Below are 27,292 nucleotides of genomic sequence, written 5' to 3'. Positions count from 1 at the left end.
CTCCAAGTGGGCCTGTCCATGCATTTATTAAGTAAGACAGCTCATATACGCCTAAGAGAGTAGTTTTTTGTCAAGCTGCAAGTCTACAAATAGTTTATGACACTTCCCCCCCACAATTAGTGTAGAAGTATACAAAAAACTAAGTTGTAATTGAAGTTGCAGGAAAAATAATCACACACGGAACACAGAAGAAAAGAGACGTTTGTAGTAGTCCTGCACTATTTCTTAGGCATATCCAAAACAAAAACAAACCAACAAGATGATCAACTGCAAGACAAGAGCATCGTATCACCAGACTTTGAACACGCTGAAATAAAGCACGACACCTAAAAATACTTGTGAAAGATAGGTTCCAGGTCTTAGCAGAAACTTAACACCAACTCTAAGCTAATACAACATCAAGTTTTGATATTTCATGAGCCTAGATTAAAGCTCCACTAAACTTCACTTAAGAACACATCATTTAATCAGAATGAGATTGAAAAGTATTGAGCTGAAAAGCTGTCCTCAGTATACTGTTAAATTAAAAGAAACCAATTGTGAAATAACATTTTGCAGTTTATAAAAGGGGGGAAAAAGCATATACTCAAACAAATGAGATTAGAAAAAGGTGTCAAAGGATACATACCAACCTGTTAAAATTGATTATCTCAGGAAAGTGATAAAGGAAAAAAAAAAGGAAGAACAAATGGTTCTATCTCCTTTCTTTTGCACACACTTCCTTCTGTATAATTTGTCTTATAACAGACAAGTATTTGAAATTAATTCTTAAAAAGAAAAAAAATTTAAAAGGAAAGAGAAAGTGAGTCAACCTGTATTTCAAGATGTGCTTCTATAGATGTGATACTCATTTTGCAATTATAACTTAGTATTAACATATTAATACTCATTTAATTTTAGTAAATTTCTCCAGCATCCTCTGCAAATAAGCAGTACCCTTTCCTAAACTGACTTGGCTGAATGATGCTATGCTACCCTTTCAGTATCTTATTAATTTTAAACGGGTACATATATAGACTCATGTTCAACAGGAAATCCTACACAGCATTTTCACAGATGGCTCAGTTTCTCACTGGATAGTTATCTGACATAGCATGAAATGACAACCTATTATTACTTTAATATTAAGGTCAGCAGGGTTATTTTGTATGCCCCAATCAGTATCCCAAACATCTGAAAGTCTTAACTCTTTATCAGACCAAAATCTAGACAAAATGTCATGATGTAAAGAACTGAAGAGACTGATGTCATGTAAGCAGGCATTACTGCTGCAACACTATAGCGCTACTTAAATAGCCTTTAAAAATGAACACGAAGTTAACTTCATACCTTGTTTAAGGTAGGTAATTTCTAGCCCCTAAAATCCGCTTTCTTATCAAGTGATTTTTATCAGCATAAATATAGATCTTATTAACAGGAAATTTCAGCTCACATATGGTTTTGAGAGCGATGCAAACACTTTTATTGAAACCACATTAACTCTAACCACAGTAAGACTTCTTAATCACAGAGTCAAGGCACCCATCCCCTCCTGTTCTTGACTCACCGGCACTAGAAAAACGAGTTTGTGTTCAGTTTACTCACTGCAGGTTACCAGAGCAAAGTCCTACATGGGGAAAGACAGTTTCAGCAAAGGTAAAAGAAAAGGACCTATGGGATGCAAATTAAAAAGATGCTTCAAGCTTGTGATTCCAGGAAGAACTGAATACTGGCATTGTCTTATGAAAGCCTGGAATACTTCAACTTATTTTACCCTAAAGAAATATGGCCTCTAGATTTATCTTAAAACTAATCCCTAAAGCTCTTTATTAAATGAATCCCTGGGCATGCTACATTATCATCTCAGTATAACTCTAAATGCAACGAAGTCAAATTAGACAATTCATCACTTACAGAACGGTTATACACACAAACACTGCGTGAATACAGCAGTGACTACAATACACAGCTGGTCTTCAAGGAGCTTACAGTCAGTCAAGTGGGAGATTGGAACATGTACACAAATGACTACAGCCTCTCTCAACTGGGGTTATCCGTCTGAACTACACAAAACAGAAACTGACTTCAGCACTATTTTCTCAATTCTTTCAAGGACAGTACATAACTAATACCATTCTAGATGCATATGACGGATGGCTTAGGGTGTAATGGAAGGGAAGAATAAAGAGGTAAATGTATGGAGGTATGGAAGCCCCCGTGTCATACCCCCAACTTTGTATTCTTTGCTATGGATCACTGAGAGCCCCCTCAACTATGTTTAAAAACAGAAGCAACATAATCAGACATGTAAAATGCTATTCTACAGCAATATACGATGGAGAGAGAGAGAGAAGACCAACTATAAGATTACAGAAATAATCTCAGCCTCAGATGTAATAATGCCCTAAAACTACAATAGGATCAAGAAGGATGAAAAGGTGAATGAACAGGACTTGGTAAATGACAGGGCCACAAAAAGTAGTAGTTGTCTCCCAGGCTTTCATCCAGGGTGATGAGGAAGACAGTGTTAGAAACATAAGAGTTACAGGTTATAATGTTAGAAACCTAATAGTTAGAAACATATGCTAGAAACATAATAGTTATAGGTTATAAAGAAAAAAGAATGGCTTCAATTTAAAAAAACAATCAAAATTATTTTTCCATGCTTCTAACTATGCTAGATTTGAGAATTAATATTTTTTACTGGTTACTAAGAACCATAAGACCAGATTTTAAATCACGTACATCCTTACATTATTTCTTCACAATAAAATACTAACACCAGAAGAAATTCTAACTTGGTGTCTTAGAAATAAAGAATCCCACAATTTAGCTGTCAGAATCAGCTTAGTAAGAAGATATATGCGGATATCTCTTGTCTTCCAGGATGCCACAAGACTGATCTTTTATCCCCCAATGAGAATAAAAGACTGAAATCAGACCAACGAATGATCACAGTATACATAACTTCAGCTTGCTCTGTGAGATTCATTATAAAAATCTCTTCAAGTATAGTTCTTATTGTAGGAAAGATTTGTCAATAAGATACTACCACAATGAGACTGTCATATAGCAGACCAGTTAATTCACAAACCAGCCTTCAGCCAAAGCTTTAAAGAAAACTTTCCCTAAGAAAAGGAATGAAAAATTTCATGTCACTAAGTGTTTGAAGTTTTGGAGGGAAAAATGTTTCAGAAATCCACAAGAATATAAGATCTTTTCCTAACTAGTCTTGGAATTAAGCTTTGAACACAGGGACATGAATATGGAGTGAAATACAGAAATCACCTTAAAACTTCAAATGTATGTCTCCCTTACTTACTACTCCTATCCCTCATCAAAGTCTTAAATCACTAGTAGGCATTGGCACTATCAACTCAGCGGCACAGGAATCCTTACCTACATCCCACTCATGCTGATAAACCTTATTCTAAAATGTGCTAAAAAAATTTTTTAATGAAAGACACATGAATATGCTCTTATATATATTCATGACTTTTCTTTTTTGTCCTCTGTGAGACAATGTAATATTACTGCTCATTTTAGTGGTCAAACTTTTCAACAGACAAAGTAGGAAAATAAATTAGCCTAATTTAGAATCATTAGATTCTAAATCATTAGAATGATTTTGAAATGGCAGGGATGTTTACTGAATTACCTAAAACACCAGAGACAACAGCTTTCTGGAAAAAAAAAAAAAAAGAGGCAGAACAGCATAAGCAGTAAGAAGAGCAAAGCTTTAGTGTCGGAGTCCTTGGTTCAGATTCTGACACTTGTGAGTTTTGCTATGTCTCAATTTCTTTATCAATAAAATGGAAATTAAAACTACATAAACAACCCTGTGAGGTAAAATGAAATCAGTGTTTTTCACACCTGGATGGTCACCACAATCACCCTGAAAACTTATTAGAAACATAGTATCTCAGGCCCCACTCCATACTTACAGGGCTATGGCCCAGGAGTCTGTATTTTTTAACAAATTCTAAAGATGAGCCTTATATACCAGTCACAATTGAGAATCACGGGAAAAAATTATGTACTTTATGTTTTTACATATTCTTCTATAAAACTTGTGTATTTATACATATGTGTAACTTACCAGTACCCTAGTACTAAGTGTTCAAATAAATGCTTGCTGTTATTATCAATAATTATTTTGGAACAAGATGGGCACTAAGCAGTTGCAGAACTACTTTGTATAAACCTCTCACCAAAAACGAGACTTAAACCACGACACTATACCGTTTGAGACATAGAGATGACATACGTGAAGCTCCAAACTGATGACAACCCCTCTTCTACAACACAGTTTATGACAGAAAGAAAGTATAGTTCGGCCTGTTTTATATTTTTCCTAACAAAGCTTGATCATTACAGATCATTCCATCACAAAACCTTAAATCTAGTTCTTGTTTTTCAGTAATTCATACAATGTATGAAAATTGATCACAGAGCAATTCAAGTGCTAAATAAATGTGTACAGTAACATTAACATGGCAACAAATATCTAAAATCCACGGATTCATTGAAGATTCCTGGTTTTATGAATAATAACTGCATCTTTCCATTTTAAAAGTCTAAACCCTTGAATTAATTAGCATTTCTAAATAAAGTAGCTACCGAGCCCTTTAAAAAAAAGTCCAACCATATCTTTGTGCCAATATTACATAAATATTAATATTACCTATAAGAGTACATTGTCATTTTTAAAGTTCTATTAAAAAACAACAAATTTATTTTTAAATTTAGTTTTCAGTTTGTTCCTTTCACAACACAAATCCAGGGTAAATTCAGACACTACTCTAAGTACTAAACACTCTCTCTTCTAAATATAGAAATAAAATAAAAAATAGTTACCACCAAAAGAAGATAAAGTGGATCCTATGGCCATTTGGAATAAATTACATATATTTATTAGGCACTAACACTTTAAAATACTTTTTATTTATTTTTAAAAATATTTTCAGAGATAATTTTTAATAAATGTACAACTTAGTTACTAATGTTTAAAAGTTAAAATATTTTAGCTGCACACAACTGTTTACCTAATTTACTGAATAGGATATTCTACCTTTGGGTTTATTTCTCCATATACACATCTTACAAAGACTATGTGGATCAATAACCCAATGCTAACAGATCGCTGCAAGTACTGAGAAAGAAGTATGTTATGTAAATAAAGCTTACAGGGAAGAAGTTGTTTTGGTCATTAAATTATAGGACTTTACCATTCTTCTATCATGTTTTAACCATTAATCCTAGTGGTATTAGAGAACCAAAGTTAAACCAAGAGATCCAGAAGGCCAAGGTAATCTGATCTTAAGAGTTAAAAGAAACACGGTAAAAACTATTTAAAGGTATCTCGAACAAGTGTAACTACAGTTTCACCTTGCCTCAGCCTGCAGAATATTAACTACTTATACTATAAGAGCCCGTAAACCACTGTACCAGTGCCAACTGTCTACATGATGAAGAATGAGGAAAATTTCATGAATTTAATCTGGTTACCCACCACATCTACATTTTCAGGTATATTCAGGGTCAGGAGAGGCAGAATCAAGGGCATTAAAGAAGTTTTGGGTATTAAAAAAAAAAAAAGCTTTTAGTCTATACACAATTGATCTGCTACAAACAGAACAAAACAAAACAAAACCCCAAACAAAAACAAAACTAAACAAAAACAACACTTGGAACTACCAATAATAAATGATGAGAAGCACTGCTCATCTGCTCCTCCTCCCAGAAACATTTTTTGGGATGTATCTTCCTGATGCCTTTGTGAAACCTCTCTTTTCCACACTTTCTTGATTACCTTACTAAATCCCTCCCTATGGTTAAAAGGATATTTTGGCAAGTAGTCCTGAAAAAGGCATAAAAATTTAGGAACGGAAGAAAGACTAGAACGGAAAGAATGGGTTATGATATCACTTCTCCATCATCGATTACTTCTCAAGAAACAAAGCAGGGTGAATCTCACACCTGAAAGTCCTACAGTGACAGTAAAACTGTCCAAAGAACAGAATACCCTTTGTTCTACTTTACCTCAATTTCTAAGTGAGAAAAAGTTTAGGATATAGCAAGTTAGTAAATTTGAAAAATTAGCCATAGTTGCCATAACAATAAACATTCAGAAAGTAACACCAAAAGAAAATGATTTATAGCAACCCAGTGGGTTTCACCACAGTAATATTTCTTTAAAATATACAACTTAAAACCGCGTACAGTACAAGGCGATAACTTACTTGAGTTGGAACAAGTACAGGAGGGTAGGCCATCTTATGATGCCTGTACACCCAGAACGCACAGATCACTATCCCCGCAATTAACATGAGCGGCACCAGGGAATAGAGCAGGATGTTGTAATAGGGTGGCTTAGGTGTAACTGGGTTCGAAGTCGCTGTGGAAAACGGAAGGAAAAAAACAATTCAGATTTGGTCTACAAAATTCCACAATAAATATTTCATATAGTATCAAATCTTAGGAGAAAAATAAGAATAGGAGAAGACAGGAGTAAATTATTCCATCAACACAAATATACTTTGTTTTCAGTGCACTAGCTGAACAGACCTCTGTATATTCCCTGTGAACTTACGCTGTGTGACTTCCATCTCCGGAAAATAAGAAAACCGTTCATTACACATATTGCCCTCACAGCAACAAAAATACACTTCAGGGCTGTCTTTTTTTTCTATACAATCAGTCCTATAAACAAAGGAGAAATAATTAAAATCAACATTAAACTGAATCTACAATGGGTGTTTTTCTAAAATTCTTCTCAGAGATAAAATAATGAAAAAGTCATTCTTAGTCAACTTCAAGATTTTTATTAATATCCAAAGATCAATTCTTAAAAGCCAGAAACGTTCCAGTAATCCTGTTACTAAATCTCATCAAAAACAAAAACAAAACAGCTCTTTTATAGCAATCACACTAGCTCCAGGAGACCACTGCTTTAATTTGGTTTTTAATGATCAATCTGAGGCAACCATCTTTTTTTTTTTTTTTTTTTAATTATTAGAAAAGCTTGAAAAGGAACATAAAACTAATGAAGAAATTTGGTTTAGGACAGTACTTTCTCTTACAGGAAATATAGCTTTCCCATTGCATGAATACAAAAACTGAACACTATACATAAACCTATGTGTGTGTACACATCAATACATACATATATACATATGTATACATATAAATACTCACACACGAAATGATGCAAGTTCCTCTCATGGCAGAACCTATCTCAACAAAAGAGACCCAAGCTAGGTTTGAGAATTAAGAGTGGTCATTTTTGGAGTAGATTTAAATTCCCTAAACAAAATGAACAGGGTTGAGAGAACCAACAAGTAGAGAAAAATATGTAACAACATACAGAACCTAGTAACTCCAAAACTGATATGAGTTAGATTGGGGAGCTGAAGAGAAAGGGATTTAGCTGCTAGAACAAATCCTAATCAGCTCCTAAGAAACAGCTATACCTGCTAAAAAAAAAAATAAAAATAAAATAAAAATAAAAATAAAACTTTAAATACTGCTAATAAACATCAGGTGAATTTAAAGACATCTTACGAGTAAACTGCAAACTTTTGTGATGGCTGTTAGAATAATAAGGTTGAATTTAAGATGGAAAGCTTAAGAAATTTCAGGGAGAAGTCTGTTTTAACAAAATCAAACATTAAAATTTAATCTACGCCAATATCTATTTAGTAGAAAGTAAAAGACAACTGAAAGCTAAATCTTATTAACAAGTTATAAAAATATATAAATTTAAATTTTTAATATTTAGAATCATGCTTCAAGTTAGGAGGTGAAAATGATTAGGCACCTAGCCTAATTAACTCAAAAAAGTACTTTTGCTATCCAATTTCATTCTTTTTATCATTGTCTTTTCCTCCATACTTTGACATTTCTTGAATCTTTTCTTTTTTCTTAACTATCCTTCAGGTGAGACAAACAGTAGTTTTTACCACAAAAAGAACAACGATCCCTGGTTTCAACTAATTAATAAAAGATAATTTGTATAAAGATTTTCCCCCCAAATGCTTTCCACTGTTTTTTTATGTAGATAAAATTGACATAACACTACACCAGTTTCATGTATAAAATATTTTCATATTTGTACATACTGTGAAATGATCACCACAATAATCTAGTTAACATCCAACATCACACATAGTTACAAATTTTTTTTCTTGTGATGAGAACTGTTAAGATCTACTTTCTTATCAAGGCACCTGGATGGCTCAGTCAGTTAAGTGTATGACTCTGGATTTCAGCTCAGTTCATAATCTCGGTGTGTGAGATGGAGCCTCACTCTCTCCCTCTCTCTGCCACTCCCAGCCCCCTCTCCAAAAAAAAAAAGAAGAAGAAAATCTACTCTCTTATCAACTCTCAAATATACAACATAGTTTTATTAACTATAGTTGCCATGCTACACCTTACAACCCCAGGATTTGTTTTATAACTGGAAGTTTGTACCTTTTGGCCACTTTCAACCATTTCATCTAACCACCCACCGCCCACCCCCGCCCCCCCCCATTCCCGGCCTCTACATCTAGGAGTTCATTTTATTTTTTGTTTTCTTTTTTTTTTTTTTTAAGACTACACATATAAATGAGGTCATATGGTATTTGTCTTTCTCTATATGACCAATTTCACTTAGCATAATACCCTCAAGTTCTACCTACGTTGCCTCAAATGGCAAGATTTCTTTCTTTTTAATGGCTAATATTCCAGTGTGTACACGTATACACACATTTTTTTTAAGATTTTATTTATTTATTTGACAGAGATAGACAGCCAGCGAGAGAGGGAACACAAGCAGGGGGAGTGGGAGAGGAAGAAGCAGGCTCATAGCGGAAGAGCCCGATGTGGGGCTCGATCCCATAACGCAGGGATCATGCCCTGAGCCGAAGGCAGACGCTTAAGGACTGCGCCACTCAGGCGCCCCGCACACCACATTTTCTTTATCCATCAACAGATATTCAGGTTGCTTCCATATATTGGCTATTATAAATAATACTGCAATAAACACAGGGGTGCATGTATCTTTTTACAAGTTAGTATTTTCATTTCCTCGATAAATACCCAGAAGTGGAACTGCTGGATCATAGGGTAGTTTTATTTTTAATTTTTTGAGGAACCTCCATCCTGTTTTCCTACTGGCCCTACTTACCTTTCATAATACCAGATATCACTTGATGATCACCACTATTAATAGATGGGCTAAGAATCAGAAATGTAGCTAAAATGTGTAATTACAGAGAAATTTAATCCCTGGAAAATTCAGAGATTTAGAAGTATACCCTAAATACTAAATATATACCTAAGATTTTAATTTCTTATGAAAAACTGACATAATTCCATTTTCATGGGCTTATTCAACACATTTTGCTATTAATTGCATATGGCTAATTAACCACAGGTTCATGGTAATCAATTAAGGCCCCTGAAAGTGGATAGGCAAGTATCCAGTGTTCCGTGAGTGTATCAGTATTTTCTGGCTCCAAAATGTCTGTTTATCTAGGACTTTGCAGCCCTGCCAGTCATCAGCACCCACCCACAGTAGAAATCCTGTGGCCCAGGCAGTTTAAGTGATCAGCCAAACATCTGTGGGACTCCTTACAGAAAGATCACAGGCAGTCAATAACATGTCTACTGTATTTTATTTCCAATACAGGATAAAACAATTTAAGCAAAATCTTTTGAATAAAATGTAGCTTTCTATGAGGACTCTGTTAGTACTGATGTAATTCTGAACATCAAGTTAAAATGTCTCTCAGGGGTAAAGAACAAAGGCCTACTTTGCAAGAAAAAAAAAGGAAAAAAATTCAGTAAGATCAATTTCTTCCAGATACATAAAGAGGGAAACTAAAAGGAAATTAAATACTATTATTAAGCTTTACTCTCTTTGAGGATACAGGATAGATTTTCAACTGATATACTGTCTTTTAAAAAGCAATTTTAAAAATCCCTTTTCCTTAAAATTGACATTAAAAAAAAGTTTATCATCCTAATAACATAGGGGAAAAAATGGTTCTTATCTATAGTTCTTACTACTTGGTAGATTATTCAAAGTGTATCAAAGATAAAATATAAACATGCCATATTTATCTTATTACTTTAAAACATGTATCTTGTTATTAGAGCATGTTATAATGGTTTCATAATCCCATCTTAAAAAGAAACATTTAAGTGAAAATACATGCATTGAGCTTTCCCCCTTTAAAACGGGAGTGGGGGGGATTATTCAACATTCTCATAAAAAAGAAAATGTTTCCTTACCTGTCATAACAGTTGATATCATCCAGCCAACAACCTTGCTTCACTATTTCAATGGAACCAGAAATATTCTTCCAGGTAGCAAAACAATGTCGCCTTTTATCTTTGTCACCATAACAGGGTTCAACACCAGTTCGATTGGTTCTATCTCTTTCCCAATTAGCATTATAGAAAATACACTCCTGAGTTTCTGATCTACCAAGTATAGCACCTATAAGATAATAAAACAAGAACTTAATATAACTGTATTAGCTCTTAAGAGACTGTCTCACCAGATACCAAACTTAGACGTGCCTAAAACGTCAGTAACTTACTGTTCTCCTAGTGTTGTAACATTGGATTTAAGTTTCCACATCAACCTCTGTACTTGAAGTATAATAAACATAATAATGGAAAGTGACCAAATAAATCAAAAATTTCTCTGAAAAAGGACATTTCACTTCATTTAAGAATGTCGTTGATGAAAAGCAGTAAAATTGTTAATTAAATTTTGACGCTGGGTAGATTTCTTTTCAATATCCTGTGTGACAAAATGGAACTAAGCAAAAGCACTTCTGCTGCATACTGAAGTACAATGGCTGCCTCAAGAAAAAGCCTGTGTATGACTGAGTTGGGAATTAAATCAACTATGGTTATTCAGACTTGGGTATCTGACAGACATGTACTATGGTTATTCAGACTTGGGTATCTGACAGACATGTACTATGGTTATTCAGACTTGGGTATCTGACAGGCATGTTCTCAAAAATGAACCAACTAAACCTATTCAAGAAAAACAATTGACAGTATGCAATGCCAATGATAAAATTTGATCTTTCAAGCAAAAGAAGAATTTTGGAAAATCTGTATCACCTCCATTAGCTTGACACTTTCCCAAAGCCTAAAGAATTCTCTCATGAGGGGCGCCTATATGCCTCAGTCAGTTAAGCGTCTGACTCTTGATTTCGGGTCAGGTCATGATCTCAGGGTCATGAGATCAAGCCCTACTTCAGGCTCTGCCCTGGGCATGGAGTCTGCTTAAGATTCTTTCTCCCCTTGTCCCTCTGCCCCTCCCCCATCCTACTCCTACTTGCATATGCATGCATGAGCACTCTCTCTCTAAAAAAAAAAAAAAAGAATTCTCTCATGAGATCAGTGGAGATATTAATACATGTAAACTTTAAATATTAAGTAATGAAATGTGCTAATAATTAGTAGCTCTATATAATTCAGAGAACCAATATCCTCTACATGATTTATGTGTGATGTTATAAAAGCATTTGCAGGTTAAAAAAAAATCCATTCAATGTTCAAAATAGTCCCATAGATTTTAATGTTACAGAGGACAAAAAGTTCATCAATGGTTTCAAATTCTGCACTGCAAACTTTTTAAAAAACTATCTCTTGTCTTACATGGAAAAACAAGGTGCTGGAATACCCAAAATAATTCTGAAAAATATATACAAAGGAGAATTCATACTATCTGCTTTTAAGACTCACTCTCAGGCTTCAGCAACCAAGACAGTGTGGTCTTAGTGAAAAGACAGACACACACTTCAATGGGACAGAACAGAGAATCCAGAAATAGACCCACACATAATGACCAACCGACACACAGCAAAGGTGCCAACATATTTTGATAGAGAAAACACAGTTTTTTCAACAACTGATGTTGGAACAACTGGACATCTTATGCAAAAATAAACAAACAACAAGACAAACTTCAACTTGTATCTTACACCATTTACAAAAATTAATTCTAAACATATCAAAGACCTGAAATAAAATCTAAAAGTATAAAACTCGTGGAAGAAAACATGAAAACTCTCGTGATCCTAAATTATGAACGATTTCTTAGAACACGAACTACAAAAGAAAGAACTGTTAAGTTCCATTTCATTAAAATTAAAACTTATCTTTGAAAGTTCAAGGAAAAAAAAGTTACAGACTAGGAGAAAATAGCTGCAAATTATGTTTCTAAAAAAAAGCTGATATTCAATATATAGAAAAACCTCTCACAACTCACTAATAACTTTTTAAAGGCACCAAATCTCTAAAAAAAAAAAAAAAAGGGCAGAAGATTCAAAAAAACATACTTAGCTGAAGAGATATGAATGGAAAACACTAACATGAACGATTCTCAATATCATTACTCATTAGAGAAATGCAAACTGAAATTCTAATATTGATTTAAATGGCTAAAACAAAAACAATCTCAAATGTTGGTAAATATGTAGAGCAACTGGGACTTTCACACATTGGTGGCTCTAATGCAAAATGGTCCACCTACTTTGGAAAAGCCAGTTTGACAGCTTCTCATAGTTAAACATACACCTACCATACTACCTACCTAGCAATAGCATACCTAGGCATTTACCTAAGAAATAAAAACATATGTTCATGCAAAAATCTGTACATGAACGCTTAGAATAAGGCTTTATTTACAATCAACCCAAAGTTGGAAACAACTCAATATCCAGTATTGCTAAATAGATAAACAAACATTCATACAATAAAAAGAAATGAACTAGTGACAGCTGTAATAACATGGATGAACTGCAAACATATTATGCTATATGTGATTCCATTCATATGATTTTCTGGGAAAGGCGAAACTATGAGAGACAAAAATCCGATCAGACATTGCCAGAAGCTGGAAGTGAGGGGAGAGGGCTGATTACAAAAGGGCGTGAGAAAATTTTTCGGAGCGACCAAAATATTCCACATGGTAACTGTGGTCAGAGGTATAGTTATACGACTTATGGGTTAATCAAAACTGACAGAATTGTATTATCAAAAAAAATACATTTTATTCTATGTAAATTATACTTCAATAAGCCTGACTTTAAAAAAAAAAAAAGCACAAAGTCTACCACCTGTTGAGTTTTGGTGTAGTATCAAAGAAAAACATCCACAATTATCTAAAAATACTCATTTTTTTCTAACAATGTATCTGTGTACGACCAGATTTCCTTCATATCAAAAGAACATATCACAGCAAACTTAATGGAGAGATACAAGAATCCAGTTGTCTTCCACGAAAACAATCATTAAAGAGATCTGCAAAAATTTCACTATTTTTTTTTGTTTTGGAAAATATTTTCCATAAAAATGTTCTTTTGTGAACATATAATGGATTATTGTTACTGTTAAATAAATATTTTAAAATTTTGTCAATTTCTAATGTGATAAGGATGACAGATATAACCCCTATTAAAAAAAAAACTCGGGTTCTAAATGTTTAAAAGTCTTAAAAGAAGTTGAGGCCAAAAAGTGTGAGAACTTGCTGCTGCTCTACAATGTCCTAGGTACACAGATGGAATTATAAGCTGCTAAAATCTGTGGCAGTATTAGTGCTATGGACTTCCTTTCAACTATGGAAGAAGTAATAGCAGGAGTCATTATAAACTAAGGCTGGTAACTCCATGTTCTTTGTATTCTATTAAAAAAAAAAGTTGCTTCTACTATCTACCTGTATTAAAAGAAACAGCTATTTTCTAAGTTATTCATTTTCAGAAATCCGTTGAAAATACCAGCAAAATAAGTTTCCTCCTTTACTAAATAACCCAAAAGCAATCTTTCACTGTCAATTATCTTAAAACAAGGTATGGCAAACTTTTTCTGTAAAAGGCCAGAAGGTAAATATTTTTCTGTAAAAGGCCAGAAGGAAGAAAAATCCTGCAAAGGATGCTTTGCAGACCACCTGGTCTCTGCCACAACTACTCCATTCTGCCATCATAGCACAAAAGCATCCATAGGACAGTGTATGAATGAGCATGGTTATGTTCCAATAAAACTTTATTTATAGACACTAAAAATGAAATTTCATGTAATTGTTATATGTCACAAAATACTATTCTTTTTCCAACCATTTAAAAAATGTAAAATCATTCTTTGTTTACAGGCTATAAATTTGGCTCACAGGCTGTGTGGTCAGCTATCTCTTAAAACAATGTCCTAATTCTAACAGTCTAGCTAACCTGCCTTTTGTTTGATTTGTTTTGTTTTGTTGGGGATGGTTCCTCTGTAAATTACCACTCATGTAATTTGTGTTAAAAAAAGACTATTAATTATTAATTTCCAAAGAAGATGCCACTGAAGCATAGAAACACCATAACACCACTTAAACCAAATGAAACTGACAAAAATAAAATAATGCCTAGAGTAGAAATGCCAAATAGGTTTCATCTTTGCTGTCAATTCCAATAAATTAATCGTAGGTGCCTGGAGTAGCATATTGAGAAGGATTCTGATGTAAAAGGGTCTTGAAATTAGTATTTGTCAACTCTGTTCTAGAGAAAAGATAAATGACTATTTCTTCATTTAAAAAAATACTTTCTTCGCTTAAGTTTTAAAGGCAAATAAGATTGCAGGATGGTTTTCTGGATCTAGACTATCATTTGATTGATATTTTCCAGAGATAGAAAGAAGACTGCTTATATGGAAAATTGTGACAATCTCATCACCCCCTCCTCAAGCTGATCCTGTAATCAGTCTCCATTCCATCATATCTCTAACTGAACACTAAATAACATGATAATTATAAAAATAAAATAAAATTACACATTTTTTATGTTCTTAAACTTGCATTGTGACTTTAAAGGTGCAGTTCTAAAAAAAAAATGGCAAAAGTTGTTTATATGTACAAATTTTTAACAGCAACTTCCAATTAAAAATTTTCTGAAACTTAAAACTTCTACCCATAGGTTTATTCTATCAAAGTAACTCCAAATAGTTCATACTATTTTCAAAAGAAATAAACAGACATCAAAGGTATGTGTTCATGGTTTAGAATGATGGTTCTTAACTAATTATGTACAACAGACTCCTCTATGTTTTCTCAAATTCCTGTTTGAGTGCCATTTGTAGCCCTGGGAATGAAGAACTGAAAAGTCTATAACAGGAGGGGTATATATCCAGAGAATGTGTGTGTGTGTGTGTTTTCTTTTTCTTTTTGACAAAGACCCACTGGTGATCTAATGTTCCTCCCTAGTTTAAGTACCACTGGCTTACCAGATTGTGACCTGAATTTGGAATTTAGTTCACAAACTGTGGTCTTGAGTAAATTACCAAAACTTTCATTACCCTGTTTCCACAACTGATTCAATTTCCATAATAATTTCATAATTATTATCCATCATTTCATAATTCACATTTAGCCCAGTTATAGTAAATCAGTAAGTCTAATCACAGAATCCAGTATCAGAGTTAATTTAGATAATAGTTCTATTTCCGAAGTACTACTTATGCATTAATGACTAGTACCATTTTTCCTACCATTTAAAAAAAAAAGAAAAAGAAAAAAAAGCAACATACTGGATCTGAAATTTGTTAGAACATCTGACCATAATATAGCCTGCAAAAGTCATATTTTAATCTAAAATACCCCTCTGAAAAAGCAGATTTCACCCTAAAGTGACTACATCTGAGGACAATCAGGGTTTTATTTTTTAAAAGCAGTAAATTTTAATACAATACACCAACACTAATTTTACACAATCTCTTTCAGAAACAGAAAAGGGACTACTTCAACTAATTTTATGAGGCCACTATCACCTTGATAACAAAAACAAAGCACAAAAAGAGAAATACCGACCAATATCTCTTATTAACTTAGATGTTAAAGTTCTCAGCAAATTTTAGCAAACAGAATCCAGCGGTATATCTAAAAAAAAAAAAATAATAGCCCACACCAAGTAGGATTTAAGGTACCCAAGCTTGGTTCAATATTCAAAAATCAATCAATGCAATCTGCCAAATCAAGAAACTAAGAGACAAAAATCATACAATCTATCAGTACAGCAGGAATAGAGGGGAACTTCCTCCAAATCACAAAGAGCACCTACAAAAACACCAACAGCTAACATCATACTTAATGGCTAAAGACTGAATGCCTCCCCTCTAAGATCAAAAATGAGGTAATGATGTCTACTCCCACTATTCTTAACACTGTACTGAAAATTCTAGCTATTGCAATAAGGCAAGAAAAAGGAATTAAAGGCATACCAAATGGAAAAGAATATATAACTATTTCTATCTGCAGATGACATGATTGTCTTTGGAGAGAATCCCAAGGAACCTTCAAACAAAATGTTAGAATGAGTTCAATAAGGTCACAGGACATAAGATCAATACACAAAAATTGCATTTCTATATACTAACAATGAAGCAGTAGAAATGAAATTTAAAAGGTAATGCCAGTGGGGCATCTTGGTGGCTCAGTTAAGCATCCAGCTCTTAATTTTCACTCAGGTTATGGTCTTGGGGTCCTGATATCGAGCCCGGCATTAGGCCCCCCAATCAGTGCAGAATCTGCTTAGGATTCTTGCCCTTTACCTCCCCTTCCCCTTCCACCCCTCCCCCGTCTTGCACACATCTGTGTGTGCTTGAGCACACTCTAATAAATAAATCTTTTTTTTAAAAAATGTAATACCAGTTACAATTGCCCCTAAGATTATAAAATACCTAAGATATAATCTGACAAAATGTATAAAATCTACGTGATAAAAATTATAAAATGTTGATGAAAGAAATAAAAAGACGACTTGAACACTTGGAGAGACATACTGTGATAATGTATAGGCTTAACCCAATTCATATCAAAATCTCATCAAATTTCTTTGCAGACATAAATGGACTTATTCCAAACATTTTTGAAAGAGAATAAAGTGGGAGAATTCATGCTTACTGATGTTAAGCCTTACCATAAAGTTGAAGTATGACCACGTGGTAATAGAGGCAGGACAGACACATATCAATGGAACAGAGAAAACCCAGAAGGAGATCTACACAAATATGCCTGATTAATTTTGGGCAAATGAACAAAAGCAATTCTATAGAGGAGGGAAAGCCTTTTCAATAAATAGTGCTAGAGCAATGGGACATGGTTCAAGCAAATATGTCTTAAATGCCCTCCCCTTTGCTATCTATCATCATTTTAATAGTTCCTGAAAGCCCATCTCTTGCAAAAAACCTCCCAGGCTAAATTTCACATGTGACAATTTTCATGTTTTCTCAAGGTAGATATAACAAAATCCTAGAAGTCCTTTAATCAGAACTACTTCTTCCCCCCAAATGTACACCACTTGCAATTCAACAAAAAATGTATTCTTTTACATTTATTTATTGTTTTTGATCAACTGCCTATATACATTCATTTACATATCAGAATGCCAGTGGTTCTAAAACTATCCATCTTACTTGCCCTCCAAATACAAACAGTATTTAATGAATGATAAAATGCAAAACAGCAATGTGACAACTGAATAAAAAATCCACCAACTACTGCTGCTTCCCAGCTTCAAACAGGTAGCTGGAATTAAAATATCTTTAACAACTAAGAATTGCATTAATTTCTTTTCTGATTATGATGATAATGTTTTTCACAGTCCTGTGACCTGCATCACCCTATCTCAATTCTCCTATGTATGCAACCAACATTAAACAGAAAGAATTGTTGACATCTTATAAATATGAGGCTCACTTCCTTTTTTTTAAAAAAAAAAAAGATTTATTTATTTATTTATTTATTTATTTGAGAGAGAGAGAGAGAGAGAGAGAACATGATGGGGGGAGGGTCAGAGGGAGCAGCAGACTCCCCACTGAGCAGGGAGCTGAGAAGGGGCTCAATCCTGGGACTCTCGGATCATGACCTGGGCTGACTGACCTGAGCCGAAGGCAGACACTTAACCCACTGAGCCACCCAGGTACCCTGAGGCTCACTTCTGAAAAAGTTTTCTAATGGTGTCTGAAACTATCAGTAAGTCATTGAGATTACAGTATAAACAGGCATGCAACTGAAGGCCTTCCCTAAACCTGTTCCTCCTATAGGCAACGTAGTCCTCTAGGAAAGGTTAATGAAGTGTCAAAAATAATAAATAAAACCTGATAAGCAATTCTTGTTTCCCTTTCACATATTTTTGCTTCCTGGCATTCTAGGGGTAAAACACGCATCCAAAGAGAATCAGCAACAGCAGGTAGATTAAACTGAATGATGCTTTTAATCCAAAACATTTTATAGTATAAATTTTAAAAAAAACGAATAGTATCAAAAGCATTATACAAAAGAATGATTTTAGATAAGTAACTGGGAAATTCTAGTATAGTACAACCCTTCATAGCACCAAGAAACCCTAAAGTAAGTAAATATATACAGCATTTTATTAGTTCAACACATATTATTTAACAGTCTCACTACACTAGGTAATCAATCATCCAACTACCCAGAAACTTGCAACTTGAATATCATACAAACCCTCAAATTTGAAGGATTCCCTAATTTCCCCCAATAAGGTATTTTTAAAATTTTGACCAACCTGAAATATACAAACCTTTGTATATTTATATGAAACAGGCCAATATTAGTTTTACAAATATTTAAAAATCATTAAGTACAAAAATTTTACAAAACAGGGGCGCCTGGGTGGCACAGTTGTTAAGCAACTGCCTTCGGCTCAGGGCGTGATCCCAGCATTCTGGGATCAAGCCCCACATCAGGCTGCTCCGCTGGGAGCCTGCTTCTTCCTCTCCCACTCCCCCTGCTTGTGTTCCCTCTCTCGCTGGCTGTCTCTGTCAAATAAATAAATAAAATTTTTAAAAGAAAAAAAAAATTTACAAAACAATTTTGTAAAAATTTCACATGCATCTCCCAACAACTGTCATCTCATTATTCTTTTTGAGTCATCAAAAACTATCAAAAAATGAATCATCTTCACTTCCATTTAAGTTGCTTGAGAAGCAATACGTTTTAAAGTCATACATAATATTGTCACCGGGAATGTCTTTCCAAGCCAATAATATCCATTCACATAATATTAAGACAGTGATTTTTTTCACTGTTCTATAGGTATATTTTGTGATCTTCATAAAGTAACTACTTACTTTACTTGTTTTAAAAACGAGCTTTTAAAGTTTTTTTTTTACATCCTCTGTAAATAGTTTATAACAAATGATAGTAAAGCACCAACACTACTACCACCCCCAAGAATAATTTATTTGTTAAACTCTTTATTCCCTTCTACCTATTCCCTTAGGAAACGGACATAAACATTCAATCTAGCACTGACTGGCATCATTTCAAGCTTGTCTGCCTTTTCCTAACAATATATTTTCATTCAAAATAAAATTGAGAGCGCCTCAAAATACAGAAAAACTTTGTAAGGATTCAAATAAAAAATTACTCTTCTTCTAAGGAATAATCTTTTAGAGAAAACTATGCTTTATATTGAGCATTTACAGATGGAAAAAAAAAAACCTGACCATATGCTTGTACTATAAATTAACACACCAAGATAAGGGCTACAGATAAATGCTGTAGGAATTAGAGATGATAACCTAGGACCTCCATTAGACTATGAGCTTTCTAGAATAATCCCTGTTACCCCTTCTGTATCACCAGTGCCCAGCACAATACAGGAACTCAATCAATGTACACAAAATCAATTCACAAAAAAGAAAAAAGAAAGGCTTTACAAAGCAAGTGGGACTAAAGTAAACTATTAAGGAGAGACAAAACTATGGCAAACAGAGGCAGGGAAGATAATGACCAAATAAGCAGGGATGTGAATTAATCAGAGTGTTTGACAAGACTGTTCTTAAGAGACATGCACATTCCATACTGTTTAGTATTGGGTATTATCAAGGCAGGTTTGTAAGACATCAGAAGTTAAGAAAAAGAATAAAAGTGATATTTCTAAGATCAATCTGAATACAATGACTATTAAAGTGTGTTGGAATGGAAAAAAACTCAGTAAGCCACACCAACTACCCAATAAAAACCAAGGGTCTATAGTATCACATGCTGACCAGACAGCCACAAGTATCAAAAGGATTGGCAAATTAGAAGACAGAGATCAAGTTTTTGATTTCCATAGTCCCTTATTTGGTCTCTCTTAGTGTAAGAAAGTAAGGGATAAAAGTGATTTGGGTTTAGATGGTTGGCTGTTTCTAAAAGTTCATCTTAGAACATCTGACAAAAAAAGCTGGCTTCCATGCTATCTACCCTTTGTTTCTCTGTTGCTAACTCTCGTCCTGATATTTATTCCTACTGTCATGAAAGATACATATTTTCAGGGATAAGTAAGATATCTTCAAAGATGAAGCACAATAGCAAAATGTTTTTGCCTACAGCCACAAAATGTGTGAGATATCTATAAATGCCCAGGATGCAAGATTAAAATAGTTCTACCCAGTTCTCTGGCACTCATTCGAAATATGAATTACATCAAAACAAATACAAGTAGATACAAGTATTACCTAGACTATGTAAAATAGATTTCTGATATTAGATGTTCATCTTGTGAGGGCAGGGGAGATCACCGTGACTTCAGCTAGAGGCCAGTACTCCCATCAGAATTAATGGGCTATTTTAGAAACTGTACGAAAGCCAAAACTGGGCATAAATTTAGAATAGGAAGAGATAAAAGGTAAATTCTCAAAATCAGAACAGAGCTCTTAACATAGATTAAGGAAACACACACAGAGTAGTTCCTACCAAAAACAATCTACACGTCTCAATTACAGTGACATATACTACATATATTAAGGTTTTTTAGTGCTCTATTTACTTGGGAAGATGCAGCCTTCTTTTCAGTAAACCATCAAACTCTGTCCGGTGTAAAAAGATTAAAAATGGATCATTTTAGCTGCTATGAAAGTAATGTGAAATATCACCCTTGAGGAGCCAGTAGTATCAAGAGTGAGAAACTGAAAAAACAAAACAAAATAAAAACAAAAAACCACCTCATCACAAAAGTTTTCATCAAAGTAATATCTGGTAGTTTAAAACCAGCAAGTGAAAAAAGTTAGCAATACTTATTAGAGTAGCTTTAACTAGTAATACAAGTGTACTGAAGGAAAGAATGCACACTGAAAACAAACTATGACATTAAATAACAATGGATATAGAATCAACCTAAGTAGCCTTAAATCACCAACAGCTTTTTTTCATATTTATAACCAAAATTCCTAGTATTAGAAAAGAAAAAAATCTAAAATTCTTGTTTATTACTTTTGTGTGTTATGTAATTTGTGTCCCACTTCTAAACTCATTTTAATAATGTTTCTATGCAACTGTAAACACATCATAGGTCTTCCAGCATCCTCTCTTTTCTATATTAACACACATCATAGAAGACAAATCACCTTCCCTATTTGGTTGCCCTGGGCTGTTTTTATATATTAGGAAGAAAAATCCACAATGTGACAAAAGCCCTCTGATAAACATACTAGAAATATGAGGAAGGAGAATAAATTTTCAAATACAATTTCTGCACGATAATAAAAACATTTTAGGCCTTATCAATCTTTTTTAACTAAGCACCTCCTCACTACCAAACAATCACCTCTAAAGGAAAATACACTTTCCAGCATTCTTCCCAGATTTTTTTTTGCCTTACCTGTTACACTTTGTGCTTAGTACTTACTAGCAGTCCGACACAATATTACAAGATTCTGTCCACCTAGCTCAAGTAATATCAACTAGAAACACTACTACTATGGAATAAACTAAAAATCTAAACGTTGTATGTTGCAACAACAGACACAGTGTGTACATGCATGTATAAGAGTAGAAGTACTTATAAGTAAACATTTAACCACTGGTTATTTAAGGACTCCTAATGTTAACTGCTGACAAATTACTAAAATAATCACCCAAAATGTATTACAACACTGTTAACTCATAAGTGACTAATTTTTCCCATATAGATATTCCCAAAATAAGTATATATCTACTTTGTAAGGTCCAAGATTTTCTTAATATTATTTTTTTATTTTAATTTCAGTATGGTTAACAGTATTATATTAATTTCAGGTGTACCATGTAGAGATTCAACACTTTCACACATCCCCTGCTGTTCATCATAAGTGCACTCCTTAATCCCCACCATCTATTTGACCCATGGCCCCACTTACCTCCCGGCTGGTAACCATCAGTTTGTTCTCCATAGTTAATAAAGACCGAGGGGCACCTGAGAGGCTCAGTCAGTTAAGCATCCAACTCTTGATTTGGCTCAGGGTGATCTCAGGGTCCTGAGACTGAGCCCTGGGTCTGGCTCCACGCTGAGCATGGAGCCTGCTTAAGATTTTCTCTCTCCCTCTCCGTCTGCCCCTACCCCTGCTTGCGCATGTGTGCTCTCTCTAAATAAATATATAAATATTTTTTTTAAAAGACGAAGATTTGAAGAAAAACATCAATTTCTCAATTTCTCAAACCTCTTCTTAAAAAGCCTCTACATAAATAAAGTTTTAGACCACCCAAGAGATCACCAAATTTGTAATGGTAGGATTTCCTTTTATGAAAGAGGCAAGGAGCTCTCTTTAAATAAATTCCTAATAATTTGTTTTTTGATTCACTTAATCATACAAAAAGGTGCACTTATTAGCAAAACTTTTAGAGGACCTCATTTCTTTTTTTTTTTTAATGCCAGTTAAAGCCACTATGTTTATTCATACATCAAACCTTTTTAGAATCTACTTTGTGCCAAGTCACATGGAAGACACAGATAACAGACTCTTTCTTGCTCTTGAGAATCTCCCTTAGATGACCTTATTTCTTAAACTCTTCTCTAAATACAGAATATACTCTACAAAGGGATTGTTCAATAAAAGACACTAACCTGCACTTGATTACTAAACTAACTAAAGCCACCCATTATAATGTTTTCTACCAAAAGAAAAATACTTCAAGTTGGTATATTTGGTTGGTCGTCAGGAATAAAGCATTGATTTTATCATCCACTACCAAAGAACTTCATTTTCCTAAATACATAAAGTATATATAGAGTAACAGGAACCAAGAAAAGAGCAAATCACAAAACTCCAAATTTCTGATTCAGTTGACCAGCACTTTTCTAGGATAGCTCAAGAAAGCCTGGCAAACTTCCAAACCTCAACCTCCTAATTAAAAAGGGGGGAGGGGTAATGGTTATAAGAAAAGACTGGCTTTCTTCTCATTTTAAACAATATAAATAGATGTCTTATTACATTACTGGGGAGAGATTTCCATCAAAAAAGAACAGGAAAAATAGGAGCCCAATGTTTTCCCCTTCCCCAATGAGAAAATTCTACCCTTTTACCCCTTCTGTCCCTGGCAGGACACTTTAAAGTCTATTTTGGTGGCACACTACATGGAATCTTAGAGGATATTATGTCTTTCACACTGGTAGAGCATCTTCTACATCCAACAAATATATATAGAGAGCTGGCATACTATGTGCCAGGCACTTTGACATTTGGATACCAGGCAGAAATAGTGAAAAATACAGTATTTTCAAAATTTGAGAAATCTTTAACCTCAACCTGGGAAGAAGAGAAAAAATGAGAGGCTGAATTTTTAAAACAAGACACTAAAGTAGAAAGTAAGAAAGAATCACACATATCTTTAGATACTTCTGAACTTCAATTGAAGCTTATTCTAATTTCTGCAGTAAAGGAAGGCAGGATAGGTTAATAATCAGAAGATCACAAAGTCTAGGGGATTTCAAGTATGCTTCTTTGTCAACGTATTTTATTTAAAGGAAAAAAATCATATTAATGCCACTAAAAATGTAGACTTTGTCTTGGAACTGAATTTACAAGACGAAATGATGAATAAAGAAATACAGGGGCACCTGTGTGCCTCAGTAAGTTAAGCCTCCAACTCTTGATTTCGGCTCAGGTCATGATCTCAGGGTTCTGAGATCCAGCCCTGTGTTGGCCTCCCTGCTCAGCAGAGTCTGCTTCTCTCCCTCTCCCTGCCCCCAACCTCCCCACTTCTGTCTCTAAAATAAATAAAATCTTAAAAAAAAAAAAAAAAAAAAAATATATATATATATATATATATATATATATATATATATATATATATAAATCAAACAAGATACATACAAAAGTGCTCCCTACTAATCACTGCTTGATATTAAAAGCAGCCACATCAACTCCTTATTGCTAGGTAGTAAGGACACTTTAAAAAGTAAATAAACCCTCTACAAATGCATTCATACTAACTATAAAGAAACCATCCATTCACATTAGCACCCCTAACTGAATAAAATAAAATTATGTCACCCAGCTTGTGCTTTCAAAAGAGTATTTACAGATAATTAAAATTTTAAAAAGAAAAGAACAAAATCAGCTTCAGAGATTTAAGTTATAAGCAATAGAATTTGAGAAAGTCTAAGCTAGTTTTTGAAAGAGGTGTCAGTGGAATAAGGTTATTACTTTAAGTTACCAGTATCTCTTCCTAGGCTAGAGCAATGGCTTCCCTAACAATTTCCCAGCTTCCACTTCTATCTCATCCAAGCACTTCCGCATCCAGAAGTCAGATCCTTTTTTAAAGCAAACAAAATCACGTCACTCCCCCAACTTAACGCCATTCAATGGTCTCCCACTGCCCTGGGCCTTAAAATAAAACTTGAACAAATCTTCTAAGGCCTTCCACAATCTGGCTCCTCCACAGCCTCAATTCACACCAGACAAAGAACAAACTCTTTCGAACCTTGATACATTCTTTCTGCCACTCCCCCCCCCATTTCAGACCCCTTTTAATGTTTGAGATAATGGAGTGGAGTAAAACATCAAGAAAATGTTTTGAAAAATGCTTGAAAAAGTTGAAGAAAAGTTACCAGATCAGGGCAAAATATCAACTCTAATTTGGAGACACTTCTGAGAACTATCACTGAGTTCTGAACCACTGAAAACACAATTTGATTACATTCAGTAAGTTTTTAAAAAATATATATTTACCATCAAATTTTCCATTCCCAAGAAACTACTGATCTCTAAGCTCTCAAAAAACTAAAATAATCAGTTATTTTTCTATGATATTTCTAATACCCATTCTCTAGCCCTCTAAAAAAGAAAGCTTTATTTGCTACTTGATTCATAAGAGACAACGAAAAGTGCTTAAATCTAATAACCTTTCTCTAAAAATCCCTAGTCACAATAATACAAAACAAGCACTCTTTCTCCTAAACCCAGAGAAAGCCAAGCAAAAATTTCAGATAAACATTCCAAATCAAAGAAGTACCTGACTCTAGTTTAGTCACTGGCCTCTTGCTTATTAGTAAAAATAAAAAAGTTGTAAGTCACATTTGTCCTCTTTAAAGACAAATACATCTATCCAATATCTTTCAGTAATTACCAAAGTTGTTTTAAGACATTCGCTTGTCTGATGCTATAAAAGAGTAGCAGGAATAATACAATTAGATTAATAAACACACTTTTAATATCACAAAATATATTTAATCTAAATCCTTCACATTTACAATTTTAAAACATTTCTTCCAAACATAGTTTAAATCTTTACCTTCTAAACCGAAAGAAAAATTTTTTCTTCAACACTTTTAATAGTCTTGCTATATTAATACTAGCCCAAATATAACAATTTTGTTCTATGCTAATCACCACAAAAGAATTATTTTAATAGTATCTCAATAGAGTTTTCCCTCCACAACTTAATGCAATAAGTATATATACTACAGACATCAATTTTTACTGTATTCATATTTCTCTGTATAACCAGAGAGTAGTTAAGAAATAGAGTTTTCAAAGAATAAAAAAAGGAGCATGATAAATGTAACACTAACAGTTTCTTTCAAGTTTTTATTTATTTTTTAGTAATATTTTTTATTATATTATGTTAGTCACCATACAGTACATCCCTAGTTTTTAATGTAAAGTTCCATGATTCATTACTTGCATATAACACCCAGTGCACCATGCGATACATGCCCTCCTTACTACCCATCACCAGTCTATCCCATTCCCGCACCCCCCTCCCCTCTGAAGCCCTCAGTTTGTTTCCCAGAGTCCATAGTCTCTCATGGTTCATTCCCCCTTCTGTTTACCCCCCCCTTTCTTCTTCCCTTTCTTCTCCTACCGATCTTCCTACTTCTTATGTTCCATAAATGAGTGAAACCATATGATAAATGTCTTTGCTTGACTTATTTCGCTTAGCATTATCTCCTCCAGTCCCGTCCATGTTGCAGCAAATGTTGAGAAATTGTTCTTTTTGATGGCTGAGTAATATTCCATCGTATATATGGACCACATCTTCTTAATCCAGCCATCTGCTGAAGGGCATCTCAGCTCCTTCCACGATTTAGCTATTGTGGACAATGCTGCTATGAACATTAGGTAGAACCAGAAAAGGCCTCAAATCACCAAGGAATTGTTGAAAAGGAAAAACAAAACTGGGGGCATCACATTGCCGGATTTCAAGCTATACTACAAAGATGTGATCACAAAGACAGCATGGTACTGGCACAAAAACAGACACATTGACCAACGGAACAGAACAGAGAACCCAGAAATGGACCCTCGGCTCTGTGGGCAACTAATCTTTGACAAAGCAGGAAAAAACATCCAGTGGAAAAGACAGTCTCTTCAATAAATGGTGCTGGGAAAACTGGACAGCTACATGCAAAAGAATGACCACTCTCTCACACCATACACCATACACAAAGATAAACTCCAAGTAGATGAAAGACCTCGATGTGAGACAGGAATCCATCAAAATCCTAGAGGAGAACATAGGCAGCAACCTCTTTGACATTGGCCACAGCAACTTTTTTCATAACACTAACAGTTTTAATCAAGGATCAAAGTTACAGCAAAACATAATCTACAATGAGCCTCCTTCAGAAAGCTTTCACATAAACATCTGTAAAGCCTATTACTTACATTTAGTACACAAATTTTATCACCCTCACTAATATAATGTTCACTTGAAATGTCATGTTTACACTGAAAACAAGCCATGGTTACTTCAACAATAATCAATAATTAATTGGTCTTGGGGAGCCTGGGTGGCTCAGTCAGCTAAGCATCTGCCTTCGGCTCAGGGTGTGATCCCGGTGTTCTGGGATCGAGCCCCACATCGGGCTCCTCCACTGGGAGCCTGCTTCATCCTCTCCCACTCACCCTGCTTGTGTTCCCTCTCTTGCTGGCTGTCTCTCTGTCAAATAAATAAATAAAATCTTTAAAAAAAATAAAAAATAAAAAATTAATCGGTCTTCCTATGTGAATGATTATTTTCTAATACGCCACCACCTATATCTCATTAATGAAACCAGAAAAA

At 34.3% G+C, this 27,292-nt stretch overlaps 1 protein-coding gene across 1 annotated transcript in view; it reads right to left on the bottom strand.

The window, feature by feature from the left end:
* Window positions 1-27,292, bottom strand: part of ACVR2A (activin A receptor type 2A) — an 83,729-nt gene that overhangs the window by 24,132 nt on the left and 32,305 nt on the right. The window contains exons 2-4 of the mRNA XM_045782255.2: window positions 10,258-10,465; window positions 6,572-6,681; window positions 6,222-6,376 (exon numbers count right to left, since the gene is read on the bottom strand). Coding sequence (XP_045638211.1) covers window positions 6,222-6,376; window positions 6,572-6,681; window positions 10,258-10,465 — 473 coding nt within the window. The remainder of the gene's footprint in view (window positions 1-6,221; window positions 6,377-6,571; window positions 6,682-10,257; window positions 10,466-27,292) is intronic.

This window comes from Ursus americanus, chromosome 1 (assembly GCF_024610735.1).
Source record: "Ursus americanus isolate L20-20 chromosome 1, mUrsAme1.1.p, whole genome shotgun sequence".
Lineage (NCBI taxonomy): Eukaryota > Metazoa > Chordata > Mammalia > Carnivora > Ursidae > Ursus > Ursus americanus.
The sequence above is the reverse complement of the archived record's forward strand: the minus strand, read 5'-3'. Positions and strand labels throughout refer to the sequence as shown.